The following is a 15,217-nucleotide window of genomic DNA, read 5'->3' as shown; positions in this document are numbered from 1 at the left end:
CCAATCCCTTGCTATCTATGCACAATTATTTCCCAATAACACAAAATAACCAGTAATTGTTACTTCACTCTTTTGTTTCTGACCCACTGAATGAGCAATATAAGCTTATATGAGTATGAGTACATGCAGAGCGTAGCCCGACTATGGCAATAACTCGATTAACCCATTGCGTCATCTTCTCCCGGTTTACATGCTGTGGAGAGGAAGTCGGATTACTGAGTAATGCACCTTTGTGACACGGAGTGGCGCCGGGAGCTTTTCAGTCCTTTTACTTCAGCTGTCAGTAGAAGAACAGACAAAGCTGACAGGTAGCGAGGAGTCATTTCAGACTAGTCTATTGTACAGCATACACAGTGATCGTGCTGATTTATCAGCTAGTTTAACTTATGAGCCAGAATCAGCGCTGGTCGCAAAATCCTCTGAAGTCCATCCATTGCCAGTATGCCATACCAGCAAACCAATATAAAGCAATGATGTTCCATCCAGTCACTATCGTCTGCTGGTACAGAGACAGGCAGAGTACAGGTAGACTGCTTAAGCTGCTACATTGCAGGAGTCAGAGGCAAAGGTGGTAGGAGAAGGCTGCATACTCCATTATGGAGGCAAATATCATTCTCAAACAGAGATCTCATCTTAAATTGAGCTTATCTATATCGGAAAAAAGGATGGGGAGATGTCGAGAGAACATGAAAGTGATATGAATGCAAATGGCACAATGTGTACAATAACAAATAGATGCACCTTTGGGAAGGAAATGTTGCTGAAAACTGGCTCTTACAAGGGTCAAATAAATGCATACTATAACAATTCACTAAACAGTCATGATGAAATCATTCCCCGGGTGGAAGACAAAGGAAGAGAAGATGTAGCTGATTTGTCTACCTTTAAAGGCGGAGTTGTGCTCGACAGATGGTACATAGAGAGAGCGCTGACAAGCAACGCCTCATATGCAGCTAAAAGCACCGCAAGAACCCTGAATTTGATATAAAGCCACTGTTTTTCAAGGTATTTAATAAGAAATTTTCAATGATTTATTTTTGAAGGACAGAAAATGCTGTTAAAATGAGCATCACTCATTGAATGAATCCAATTTAAAAAAGGTATGAAAAATAAAGACCTGAAAAGCTGTTTCTCTTTAAAGAAAAACAATATGTAGAGTGCCATACATATGCAAACAGACAAAGGGCAGCATGCACACTTCAACCACCTGTATTCTAATATGATGGATGGATGGAGAGTGGGATTTATCTGAAGCACGGGTTAACCAGCTGTTCCAAGAAGGACCGCAGTGGGTGCGGGTTTTTGTCCCAACCTATCAAGAACGTACAGCTTCACCAACCAGGTAATCTGTAACTGCTGACTGCTCCTAGTTTCAGTTGACACCTGATAGGTTAAACTGCGTGTGCTTGGTAGGTTGGGACAAAAACATGCAGCTGCTGCAGCCCATTCTAGAAAATGGAATGAAATGAAAATCCAAAATGTACTTTAAATCTTACTTTCAAAATGCTAAGTATCCTTTAATGGAACAAACGGATAGCCGTAATTAGACAGTATTTTAATGGGAAATCTTTAAATTGACTTGGCTACAATTAAATGAAGGTCTCTTCGTGCCTTGCCAGACTGTTCACAACGGTAACAGCACTGCTGCCAAACACCTGCGACATTAATCACACTTCGACTGCAGCGAATCACGTGACTTAACATGCAGTCAATTGGCTGTGAAATGAGAAGCAACTGTGACTGCTGATGTTGCTATCCACTAATAAAAAAGGATGAGGTATATGCAACAGTTAATCCACACAAAATTAAGCCGAACCACTATATCCAAGGGAGGGCGAGTCCCCTCCTCTTAAAAGAAGCCAGCGACAATGTCATGGTTCACACCAACAATTAAAGTTTAAAAGGCTTGCATATGGAAAAATAAAGTGCTAGACACTGTATATTATGAAGTCTGTAAATGTCAAAGATTTCTGAGTCATGAATGATTGCCTGAGTATGAATCACACGTTCATGACGCTGTGTTCTAGTTACTGTACCTCAGACGTGGGAAGTTGGAGTTGGGAATTAAGTGACAGCAGAGTTCAGTGGGTTCCAGCTGTTACATATTTCCCTGCATGCATTGTCTGGAAATAAGCAACTTTGTGTTTAATACTGTACATGCTCTATTGGCAACTGGAAAGGATGAAGAAAAAACAGCTTTTTTTGCAAAATGTGTTGGTTTCTATTGATTCAAAACCTCTACTTCATGGTGACGTAACCGGGGGGAGGTACCTGGGAATTTCCAGGCACAACTGACACGCATGACTGAAATGAAGGTGGTTATTCTGACCTCAGTGTTTTCCTTAAGCCAGCTGCAAACCCCGATCTCAAGTCAAGGCTGTTCAGTGTTCTGTCTCCACGAGTTCACTTTGCGTCATCTATACTGAATGACACCTGAGGCGTTATTTAATACATATGAGAAACTGAACAGAGCTCTATTGGAGAGCAGACTATGGAGCCTTTGATAGGCAACATATTCAAGGGACGGAAAACTCCAAATGTGATGGAAATTGACTGAATAAACTGTTCCACCTTTGTGACCTTTTTGGAACACAACAGTAAAAAAAAAAAAACAACAGCATAGAGGAGTCATGGTTTTAATCATCATGCAAACTGATGTGTATTGTGAAAGGCAGTGGATTTAAACCATCATCATCATCATAATTTACTGATGGACCTTTTGCTTTGGGGTATCACTGGGGTGATAGATCATTCTGACAATGTCTGGCAAAGAGAAAAGGCCGCACACACTACACTTTCTCCAAAAGCTTTACACTCTTCTCTGCCCACAGCCGCAGCCTGTCAGGCGTTCAGTCACTTCCCTAATGATATTCCCTTTCTCAGATCATGTTCATCTGATTACCCAACTCCTTTTATCTAGTGTTTTGACACGCGTTTCTCTCTTCCCACAATTGAGTATCAGTGTGAAAGCATCAATTAGTATGATCTTCAGTCGGAAGGAAATGTTTGTTCTATGTCCAAATTGGACATGAATCCCTCACCATTACTTTGACAAATCGTCTTCATCCCCTTAAGAAGCAGATTCGCTCCTTGCTGGGCTCTAATTGGTGATAGAGATGTGAGCGAGAAGATGACTGAGCAGCGTTTGGCCCATTTCTATTCCCTCATCACATTCACAGGGCCAAAGTCACATCAACGTTACCATGGCGATGCAGATAAGGTGACTCATGACTATTCATCAATGGTGCTGTCTGATTGGACAAGGCCCGGGAGCGATGCACAAGGCATTCATCAGAGCACCCTGTGTCCCCACTCTACCTCGGAGTGACCCTCCGAGCACTTAAGCTAAACTCATCTCTTTGACTTCTGTATTCAGCATAAATCATGCTGACCCTCCCCTCCTTGTTGTTTCCCTGTCTTATCTTGATCTGTGCCTGAGCTTACTCACAACACTTGTGCTCTTTTGATCCTACTGACACGAGTTTCTTAACCAAACCAGATCTTCGTCCGTACAATAAAAGAGATTGCTTTTAGTAGAAAGGCATTCAAAGTGACTTGGATTTCCATATATGGTCATGTCCTTCAATAAGCAGTAAAGGAGTTGAAAGTACGTTGTATTCTGAGCAACAGTAGCTCACTTTACAATCATCTCAAACCAGGACATTTTTTGTTTCATCCACTCAGCTCTGAGTCGTGAGTTCTCAGTCCACTAACATTACAGGTGGCTCGTCCAGTTCAAACGGAGTTGGCTTATCCCAAACTAAATAGTCACAATGCTTTCAAAATAGAAAACCGAATCAGGGATTAAGAAATAGAGCCTTCATAATACTCTAAAAGAAAATACTGACAGGTTGAGATATGTACATTTTCCTTCTGGAAGTGTGCTGTCGCTCATAGATTTGACTTCTCATTGAGATTCTACTGCCTGCTGGAAACAGCAATGGTCCTAAAGAGCAATATACATTGCATCCATTGTGCCATCAAAGTGGGTGCGAGTCAGTCAAGAAGTTGCAGTGGAAGTTTTTTGGCTGTTTCTAGTGCAGCCAGCATATCTAAAGTTTGAGACTATCAAAAGAGTCCAATTACAAACAGGTAGAAAAAGGTCAAAAACGGTGAAAATATTGTATTACTGTCCACATGTTTCCGGCTTCTGAGCTCAAAAAAGTCCACAATGAATATTTTATTCACATCCAATCTTGAATAACAATTCAGGTCATGCAACTCTACGCTAGTGATTCTAAAACAGATGACGCAACATGCCTGAATAAATGTCTGTCTGTTACATTGGCCGAACCCTTCTCATCCAAGTGAGAGACAGAGATTGAGCACTTTCAGAGAGTAAGGTGATGAAGACGGTGGAGTGGAAAAACCCTGCTGAGGGCTGAGAAGAACAGCACTCTGGAACAAGTAAGGGATGATTCTCAGGCAGAAACTGCTCTGCATCCTGGCAGGGAATAAATCTGGCCTGATTGGCTGAGAATGAATAACTAAAGCTTTCAGTCAATGTAACCAACCGGCTTGCACTGAACACTTAGTGAAAGGTAGCACTGCATGGTCGCTTGAAAATATTGGAGAAAAGATGCTACACTGAATAATTCCACTGCTGTTTGAATCTTCATCTTCTCATGATAATTGAAAACATCTGAGTGGTGAATGCATTTCAAACTGCCCATCGAGGAGCTGTCTGCTCTCCTGACAAATTGATAATCAATCACACTGAGAGAGGGATTCACTTTCATCTACAGCACATGCATCAAACTCACGGCATGTGGTCCAAATCCATCATTTTGTTCAGCCTTTCAGTCTCTCTGAGTGCAAAGTTCAATACTAATTTAAAGCCAACCAAAAACCCAGCCATAGCGCATGTTCACCCCAGGAGTGAAGCCTCCCGTCACTAGCACGCCTCTACTGCACTGTTTATCAACATGTAGAGACGGCAAATGTCAATAATCGATGCATATATTATAAAAACAGAAAAGCCAAATAGAAACAGGAAAATAAGGGGATGGTAGAAAATATATAATTGTTGGTAAATTGTTTTCTTCAATCGAATAAAATAAAAGGCAAATTGTCATGTTCAGTTTAATTTCCTTTTAGAAGTTATCGACTGGCAAATAAATATGAACTCTCTTTTGGTCCCTTTTGCTCCATTGTAATCTTTTCTGACATTTTTCTTTCTCTCTTTGTCTATCGTCAGCTGCTAGTTCCCGCCTTCGCACCTGTAATTGTGCTATGAATTTTGATTTACAGCCTCCTTTATGTCACCTTCCGCAGGGTAATTGCTTTCTTTTCTCCAGTGCCACAAAATGTTTAAACACCAATGGCCAGGCTGCTCTGGCCTCATTATGTAAATCCAAATAAAATAAATCACAGGCCTCATCACAAAAATCAGCTCTCAATTGGGCCAATTTGCAGCCCACGAGGGAGAGCAGAGAGTTAGATCCCGAAATTACGGGATATATCAAATCACTTATCCCTTCAAGAGCCTGGGGAATCCTGACAGTCTGAATATGTGAAGTTTAGTCACGCAGCTGCAGCTCACCTAAAGAAGGGATGGTGGGGAATTACCATTCTCTCATACTAAAAGATGAAAGCTGTCACAGTAAAATAGCCAAAATATTCTCAAGGAGCAGATGGATTTGTTCAAATGACGTGTAAAACAGACTGTTTTGGGATTCAGGAGGCAGTCATGTATGAAAAGTATTGGACACATAATGATAATGACAAAACCCATACAGATATTGCGGTCAATTTATTCCTTCCAAATACTGTAGAAGTGAAACCGAGCGCGATGCAAGACACTGGAACAATGGTTAATGATTGCGGAATGTGTGGCTGAATGTTCTGAGACATCGAGTGGCAGGAAAGTATCAGGAGTTTCAGGAGATGAGGCCAGGACTTTTGACTCATAGTTGATTAGTTAGAGGGGAAAAAAATGATCCAAGCTGCTGACGGCTCAAAGCTGATTCTACAATTGAATGTCGATTGCTTCATCTCATTGGAATAAATCAAAGCAGAATGAAAAAGGTTTCATGTAAGGACATCTTCTGGAGTAAATTATGTGATCCAGCAGGTTCCGAATGGCATTAGCCGACTGCACTGGCATCACTGGTTTATTTACGCACCCAACCCAATTGTCTGTAGCGGTCTGGCCTTATATTTATGTGGTGCCTTTTAAATAAACAAGTGTCCTGTCTCTGCGACTGAAGCAGTTAATGTTGCTAGGAGTCTCTTCTTCTATGCTAGCATTACTTTTGCTCACTTTGACGATCCATGTCACAGCAGCTCGGTTCTTCTGATGTTTGAGGTATGAAATCACGCACCTGAATCAGAGGGGGCAGCACGGAAAGAGGCAAGATTGGACCTTGAAGCTGAATACATTTATTCAGGTTGCGTTTAGAAAATGCTCATGTAAACTGTCGGTAGTATGACATGAGATGTTTCATGCATTAACAAGAAGGAGCAGTGTATTTACAGTTTCTCAACTCTTCTGCCTTACAGCCAATGTTTGCGTTTGATAACATTCTGTTTAAACATTATTTGCTTTTCCTTCATTCTGTGACAGTGGGAAACAAGCTGTTCTTCAAAAGTAATGTTGTTACTGTCAGATTGTCGGCAATTATGGGTTTTTTTTTCAGTCTTTGCTGGTGACCTCTGGCTTTAGCGTTTCCCCGCAGGAGGTGAAAACAAATCACAATCATTTCAGACACACTGTGGAAGTGAAAATTACAGTTTCGCGATTCCTGGCCACAGAGGGCTACATATCAGAATAAAAGATTTAACAGTGGAATGTTAGGGAACCAGAAATCACAGCTCGGGTGACATTTTTTTCTCATGTATAATGCATTCACTCAAATGGACTGCAACTCCGCCGTGACAGTCTATCTTCCTTTTCAGAAAGATACTGCATCTGACATTTATTTATCCGTCTGATGTCTGCATTTGACAGACCTGCATGTCGACCCCGTGTTTGCACTTCAAGTCAAGGTCAACAGCGACACAGAATGATTAAATATCCGACTCGTGTGCACCGGGATAAGCAATTGTCTCCAGCTGCTCACTCCAACCCTAGTCGAATACATCAGCTCTGACCTCACCAGCTATTTGTAGGGGCTTCCCAGAACCTGTCAATTAAATCCAGCCAGATAGTGAAGGCTGACGTGACACTGGAGAGTTCACAATCAGCACTCTCTTAGGAAGGAATCTCTGACATGAATCCAGCATAACAACTCCCGCTGGCAACGTGCGAAGCACGAGGAAAGAGTGGGGTGTTTGAAGTAAATCACATTGAAACTATGTAGAGCTAGATTCTCTCATAAAGGTGAGTGTGGCAACAAGACATTGAGAACCTTAGACCACGTCTATGGTCCAAATGGTTGGAGCCTCATGAAACACACCAAACCTATGAGTTATTTAAGCTAGGAATTTGAGTTGTATTAATGACCCTCACATTCACATTAAACATGCGTCACGGACAAAGCTTGCAAACCATTTCTATAGTTCCACATACACATGTTCATTGATTCATTTGCACATCCTTCGGTATTCATCCTCTAAAGGGCATGTGAGCAGAAGGCTCTCAAGCAATGAGGCTGCCGCTAGACGATAGCAGGGTTTTCTGAATAGGTCAGTCTATCAGAGGAATGACACAGTCACCACCAGTCATTCACACACGTGGACATTTATTAGGTGGAATTCACACAGCAGAATAACACCCGGAGATTTACCAGCCAGTGAATAAAAGAATGCTTCAGGGAATTGGTTCTCTAATACACAAGATCATTTATAAAATGATGCCACTCCTGCTGACACACAATACATCCACAAACTTGTGCACCAGGTAGTTTTAAAACTTCACGCTAGCTTACACCAGAGCGAGCGCTTCTCTTCTGTAGACAAAACGGGACTGAAGCTAAAGTGACGATGATTCACAGTGATGATCCATTTAAAATTAATATCTAATCTAAAATTAATGACATGATAACAAACCATTAACAGACCATTAACAAACCAAATCCAGGCAGCGCACAGCAATGAAAAAGCAATTAAATTATTTGGCAATATGGACTTTTGCCACTCAATCTTAGTGGAAAGACATTTGCTCATAAAATCTTTCCAGATTACAGTGGGTCAGACAGTAGACGACAAATAAATAAATGTAAATTCATGGCATTAAACTTCTTTGACTTACACTGTCCCGTTGGCTGTCGTCCCCAGACCGGTCATCCTTTTGCATGGTGGGTGTCACTGCTGAAAAAAATGTGACTCAATCAATCTCACACAGGAACAGAAAATATTGTTGTATTTGATGACTATAGAAAGAAAAAGAATCATGATTTTGCTTTTACATGATTAATTAAACCGGTATTCTTCGGTCATTGGTGTGTGCTGGTGAATTTTTAATACCACCAAATATGACTGTTGTTTGTTTTGTCGGGGCATGTGAAAGCTTCAGTCTCCTAGACAACCCGGGATTTGTACACAAGTGTGTTTCAAGCAAAGAGAACATCTGTGTGTGTGAGAACAGAGCCATGTTGGGATTCACTGGCCTATTAGAATGCATTAGACAGAGAAGGATAAAGGTCAGCCAGAGTTACACAACCCTGTTTACCTGCACTAATAACCGCAAGTCCACACCTGCATCCCGCTCACTCACCACTCTTATACACCGAGTCCTCAACGAACAAGCAGAACTGGATGTTCAAGATTGTACAATCCCCATGAAGTCAGATGAGATTGTTTGATGACTTGCGTACATTGAAATTGCCTTATCAGATAGCAAGTGCGTGACTGTGATGTTGATGTTTATGTCACAACATATGAAATTAAAAGGTAATGACAACACATCTAATATCTTTGTCATTTATTAACTTGACCTCAGATGAAAAAAAAACAAACCAACTATCTCATTTAAATTATCTAAACCTTAAAGAGAACTGTGTGCCAGTAAGGGTTGCTTTAATAAGAGCAGCATGTAAATTATAGTCTAAATAAAAATCAAAACGTGGATGCTTCTGGTACTATTTTACAGCACAGTAAATAGTCACTCCAGATGATACCCTCCATTTTCATTCCAAGATGAGTTTAAAGACTGAGCCCTGCTGCAAGGTCAAGTCTTAACAAAGCCGGTCAGAATGAAATTCCGATTTCTTTTTGGTGACAGTGAGTAACGTAAAACCGTTTGAGCAGAATAGCAAATTGCATAACACAGAAGTATATTTCACTTCTTGACTTGTGGTGTTACCAGCATTAGAGAAAACAGCATTATAAACAAAGTCTACGACACCACAAATATATAAATGACAATGAAATATTTTCACACACGGACTGCCACGTTGGGTCTTCAGCTCAGGGTCATCCCTCCACACTAGATGTGGAGTATCAGGATGACAAGGTAATTATCAGAGCCTGGCTGGTCAGTCTCGATCGATGGCGCTTTGAAGAGAGGTGGAAGACAGAAGACTCTGGAGGAGAGACGTAAGGCACTATCTGGTTGTTTGATGGAGCGTTTGAAAAACGAATCCAAGAATATATTTTCCCGTAGCATAAATAAAGGTCAGGTCATGAGTATGCACGGAGGCAGCTTTCTTAGAAATGTCAGACTTTGCTCTCTGAAATCATTAGTGGAATTCTTCACTCAGGTTCATCATCCTCGAACCAGCTGTTCCAGAGGTCTGATGAATGAATGCTGAAAGGAGACGATAGCAAACCTAGCCTGCGCCATGGACTCTGCACAAGTGTTCCGAGAATGTTCCAGTATTCTGGACTGATGTGGTGAGTGTGTGACAAGGCTTTTGTCAGCCAGGGGGCAGCTGGCATACTAAAACAGGTCACCGGAGGTGAGGCTACTCTCTGGAGAGATTGAAAGGGCATAACTGGCTGCTCTGAGTGGTTTGGAATCCTCAGTGGGGAGAACAGCCACCGTGGCATCAGACACAACAGATGGAGAGACTCAAAAGTTGCTCACAAGGCAACCATTTACTGTCTAGGAGTTGAATTGACTCCTCCATGGTCGGAGCAATTGCAAACAAATTGAGTAAGAGCCAGAGTCTCTAATGCTAAAAGAATCAATGTGGCCCAGAGCAACCTAAGACACTAAACTACCATCATATTGATGAGGATTATATTTATTAATTATGTTTTTATACAAACAAATTGAGTAAGAGACAGAGTCCCTAAGGAAGAGAGCAACCCAAGACACTAAACTGCCACCATATTGATCAGGATTATTATGTTTTTATACTTGGACATCCCCTGTTGATATGTGAGTTAAACTATGGTATGCTCTCTTCAGTAACATTTTAGTATCCTTTACAGGTGTGGAAAAAATCTATATCAATACGGCAGTGTTTTTTAAACAAAAAATACATATGTTTTAGCAAAATTGGAGGCAAAATACAGTCATTTTTGTTTGACTGATTTAAGTTCCTCACATTTTCAATGAAAGTTTTCAGCACAATGTTGAAGAATAAACAAGAACAATAATAATTTATTTTGTTTCATGCCATGGTAGTTTAAGTAACCCACAAAATTTTCAAGTTAGCTGCACTGCATTTGATAGTGTTACATACATACATTTAAAAAAAACTGAAAAAGGGAATGTTGCTGTCAATCAGATACTTGTGACTTAATCTTTTTAGCAATTGTGATTTCTAACTGTGTAGAATATCACAATGTATCACAATATTGTGATTACTCGATACCATTGAATCGTGATGTTTAGTGTGCGAGCTTCTTGCCAATATTCAAGCATTCTTTCATGTCTGTCAATTCAAATGGAAGTTTTCCACATGCTATTAACCCTTTTGACATAAAAGTCCTGTGTTGGCGTGTTAGGTGAAGACCAATGATATACTCAAACTACAGCCAAAAAACCAGATCACTATCTTTGAAATAAATAAATTAGAGTGAGAATAAAGCAGTTCATTTTCCAGGAATATATGTCAAATCTCTAATCTCTTGCTAACAAGCTTCTTTAAGCTCATTTTCTGACGTCAAATAATTTGGTCCTTTTTTCAAGATGATGTGGTGAAATGTCAGGGTCATTCAGCCAGAATAGGGTCAGGGGAGCCATCACGTTTTTAGAGGGGCTCCTTTAAAGAGAGAGGAGAGAGGAATAGTTTGACATTCAAATCCTCAATTATGAGCAGCGACCATGCACACACTCTGCTTAAGATGTTTAAATCCTCGTCACGGCCAAAGTGATTTAATCGGGATTGCAGGTATTTCTCAATTATTAAGAGTTTCTGGCGAGTCCAAATTAAAGACTGAATAACCAAAATGTTTGAGAGGAGCCCTGCGCGAAAGCTGATTATTCAAAATTATGCAGATTTCTTGTGATCAAGGTTGTTGTGTTTTTAAAATAAAGACACTAATCTAACAGAAAACATTCCAATCAAGACACATCGTGGATTGGTTTGATTCGACTGTGTTGTGAACTGTTGAGATTTCTGGACAAATAACGCAATGTAAGACATGATAGCATTTTGTATCGTCGCATCATATGTTGCCAGGTTGTCGGGGTAGTGGTTCTGACTGTGCAGTGCAGTAGCCAAATAAGAAATATAATCTTTCCATCTGGTCTTGCGTACGTCCTGTGGTCTCCCCCCTGCTGGATGAGCCTTGGAAAACCACCAAATAATGGCGTCAAACCAACTCATCCCACAGCCCTTGTTGAAGGGTGATGGAAAAATTGAGCTTGGAATGTAAATAAAGCAGTCTAACACTGACCTAAGATACCAAGAATTCCATCTTTAAATTAACTGCTTTTTCGAACGCTTCCTGAGAGCTATCATCGTCTCACACATAGAAGTGTTGACCGTCATCCTTTGCAGTGCTCTGCTTGCCAACAACATTGTAAAATGACAAGAGTAGCACTAGAGTAGACAAAGCTCCTGCCTGGTACTGCACACCAATGAAAACCTAAATTAACCCCAAAATACATAAAAACCCTCATCTGTTTTTGAAGACAGAAAGCTGTTATTGTCTTTCTTGCCATCTTGATAGATCTGTCAAGCGGCGTCTGGCTCCACAGTGTCACCACAGGGGGTTGATTTCTGTCTGAGTTCAAGAATTAGTTACGTGTGGCGTACAGATCCCTGCTGGAGAAGAACAGATATGAAACTGCCCTGTGCAGACGCTGCTTCATCCCCTGTTCCTTTGACACATCCTCTGTTGGCTTTTTCAATTAAATTCCTGCCATCTTTCGGATAGCAATGATTTCATCTTGCGTGATCACATTAGGGATGTGAGTAAAAATGAGCTGTTGCTTCCCCTCATGGAAGCAGCAGAAGGTCATGACTGTCTAATGTGCTCGAAATTTCACTAGCAGTGTGGAAATCCTTCTTTTCTCCCGTTGAGCTTGTTTGCTTCTTATGGAATCATCGCTCACAATAATCAAGCTTTTATTGCAACTATTCTATCAGGTGAAAAAAGCCATATCGGCGGATGGAAAAGGATTTTCCATGCCGCCGTTTGGAAGGGAGAGGATTCTCAAGCCAGGAAAATAGTGTTTTCTGCACATGATTGCTTGAATCATTTGCACAGCCTGACAAACTCCATTGTTGTCGTCTCCTGAGGCACCTCAAATGTCACACTAATGTAGTCATCTGTGAATCATCAAAGGAAAAAAACATCTGACCACGACACCTACATCACTACACACATTTGTGTCTGACTTACAGTACATTCAACATCATTGTTCTGAGAAGCGAGACTGGACCACCGCAACGTCTTTGTGCGTTTATTCCATATGCGTATATATATATTGGCATACAGTACTAAAGTAAAGAAAACTAGGTCATCATATCATTTCATGCAGCCAAAAGGAGCATTAGATTTATATACAGACAATTCAATACTGACTAACTAGAGCAAAAACTAAATCTTGAAAAATGAATTATATGTGACGATTGCATCGCCCACCACTAGGTTGCAGTGTATACATACAATCCAACAATGTTGCATGAAAGAGAAGAAAAAGCAATGGAGAACAATGGTGTTTACTCCAATTGAGAGTTATTCATTGTAGAAGAGAGCCAATTTTAAAACATCTAACTTGCAAGAAAAGGAAATGTGGACAGGAGAAAGGATAGGATGAATGTTGATATCTCTTTCATTAATCTTCCTTATTAAACATTGTTCATAAGCGACTCAATATACAGTTAATCGTTCTGTTTTCCCAGCAATTTCGGACAGATAAATAACACACGCCTGCCGTAATTGCTGCAATCTAAGAGCCTTTTTTGTCGTCACATGAATGGGTAATTCTGAATTCAACAATGAGAAGAGCTGCTTAAATTTCTTTTGCATAGAAGGCACAACACACTATAAAAATATAGTTCTTACTGCGGTTGACTGAAGGCTTGAGGCACGCCCACTTCAAGGCGAGATGATCTCATAAGGGAAGAAAGAAATGATAGCAGTAATTTGCCAAACACATAGAGGAGAGATGTTAAAAGATTTGGGAAATCAGAAATGAGTCTGTATTGTGGTAAAAGAACTAGAATAGATTTGATTTGTGAGAATAATATCATATTTAGCTTCATGTGGCTCAGTCTTAATTTAACTGAATTAGAATGTAACACCTGGAGATGAATTGCCTTCCAATCTCATGCATAAATCTTAACACATCACTGCCTTATACATAACAATTTTAATGTTCTCATCATGATAATTGCTTTAAAAAAAACATCTTTGAGCAATATTAAGGTGACTATGTCAGCGTGTGCTTCTCTTAGATTAGATTAGAAACATCCCAGGCTCAACGATCATAATGTGGAGCCCAGAGCTTTGCTGTTTTCTGTGTTCTCTCTTACAGACGTTGGCTTTCTTCAGATGGTCCTGAGCCAGACAGAGAAGCAGAAAGCGTGAAGATCGTCGTGGGCCAGGGGGCCGCACGTGAGATGCCGGAGCGCACTTCTTGAGAATCCGTAGCTACACCAGATGGTGTGAGTACTCTTGCACGAAGATCAATTCAAGGCGAGCTACCACTTTGCCCCAGTTCAGTTCAGTATATTAAAGATCTTTCAGGGTAAAGGCGATGCCTTTTATGGAAATGAACCGAGAGCAAAGTACGTTGGAGCACGTGTGAAATAGAACTACTAGTTGGTTTACAGTATATTCTGCCAGCAAAATAAACTCTCTCCCCCCCTTTTTCTACAGTGTGGGAAAGTCTGAAACCATTCCAGTGGCTCCTCCAAGTGGCCCAACGCTCTCTTTTCATGATGGCTACCACATTTCATCACAACCAGTCCAGACCTCACTAGCCTTTGTATTCTTGTCTCACCTTGTCTTGTCCTTTACACCGAAGACAACCATTAACTGCTGAGGCAATCCCTCAATCCACTGCATCATAAATCAGCCACAATCAAACCAGTGCATGGCTGCCAGCTGCTCAGAGACAAAGCACACTGACATAAGTGTGCACACTCATCCCAGATACAAAGCCTTTGATGATGTATGAGACATCAAGAGGTATAGAATGTTCAAGCCAACTGTTTATGCAGTGCCATATCACTCCCTCAAGTGAGAGCCTGGTAAGCCTTTTCTATATCACCAACCAGTGCACGGATGTACAACAACACTTGATATTTCAATAAGATAGTACGGCTCAAGTACATTAGAAATGTCTTATGTTCCACCAACTGCAGACAAGTGTGTGAGTCATGCATGCGGGTTTCTGGTGTGAAACTGTGGCTATCAGAGTTGCGTTTGACATTTATTATCATTCTTCTCATCTGTGCTTGCATCCATGCCATGACTTTAAATTCAGATATGGAATCTATTTGGAAGAAACAGGTTTAAATCATTTCAAATATTGACATTTTGGGAAAAAAAGGACCGCAGGAGGTTGTTATTATTCTTGTCTCCTGACGGGTGAAGCTGAATCTGACGCTGGCAAATGTGGAAAGTGACAGGCCTGAATGACATTTCTCACTTTGACACACTCGGATCACTTGTCAAACATGTGGGTGCAAGAGCGTTATGACATGTGACACAGGAGGTCTTCAGCAGCTCCTGCTCTTATACGTTCACCCGGGAGGGTGGGGAAATCTTAGAGCAACACACATTGCCAGAGCAAAACCACAAACCAGTCCAGGTAAGATCCCAAATACACTGCCTGGCCAAAAAAAAAAAAAGTCGCCACCTGGATCCTGGATCGGGGGTTGCTGCAGTTGGTCAGGTCTAGGTTCAGCAACATTATGTGCTCAAAGAA

General features: G+C 40.9%; 1 protein-coding gene across 8 annotated transcripts in view; it reads right to left on the bottom strand.

Moving 5' to 3' along the window:
- pde4d (phosphodiesterase 4D, cAMP-specific) overlaps nt 1-15,217 on the bottom strand; it is a 182,484-nt gene that overhangs the window by 152,018 nt on the left and 15,249 nt on the right. For 2 of the 8 annotated variants that reach the window (XM_053869799.1, XM_053869795.1), the window contains exon 2: nt 8,192-8,250. The exons of 1 other annotated variant lie outside the window; for it this stretch is intronic. In XM_053869799.1, coding sequence (XP_053725774.1) covers nt 8,192-8,236 — 45 coding nt within the window. In that variant the 5' untranslated portion in view covers nt 8,237-8,250. Of the gene's footprint in view, nt 1-8,191; nt 8,251-13,347; nt 13,396-13,817; nt 14,262-14,287; nt 14,473-15,217 lie in introns of those variants that run through there. 5 more of the 8 variants (XM_053869796.1, XM_053869798.1, XM_053869794.1 and 2 more) reach the window with 5 other exon arrangements.

Source organism: Synchiropus splendidus, chromosome 7 (genome assembly GCF_027744825.2).
Source record: "Synchiropus splendidus isolate RoL2022-P1 chromosome 7, RoL_Sspl_1.0, whole genome shotgun sequence".
NCBI classification, from domain to species: domain Eukaryota; kingdom Metazoa; phylum Chordata; class Actinopteri; order Syngnathiformes; family Callionymidae; genus Synchiropus; species Synchiropus splendidus.
This window is presented reverse-complemented; position numbering and strand designations above follow the sequence as displayed.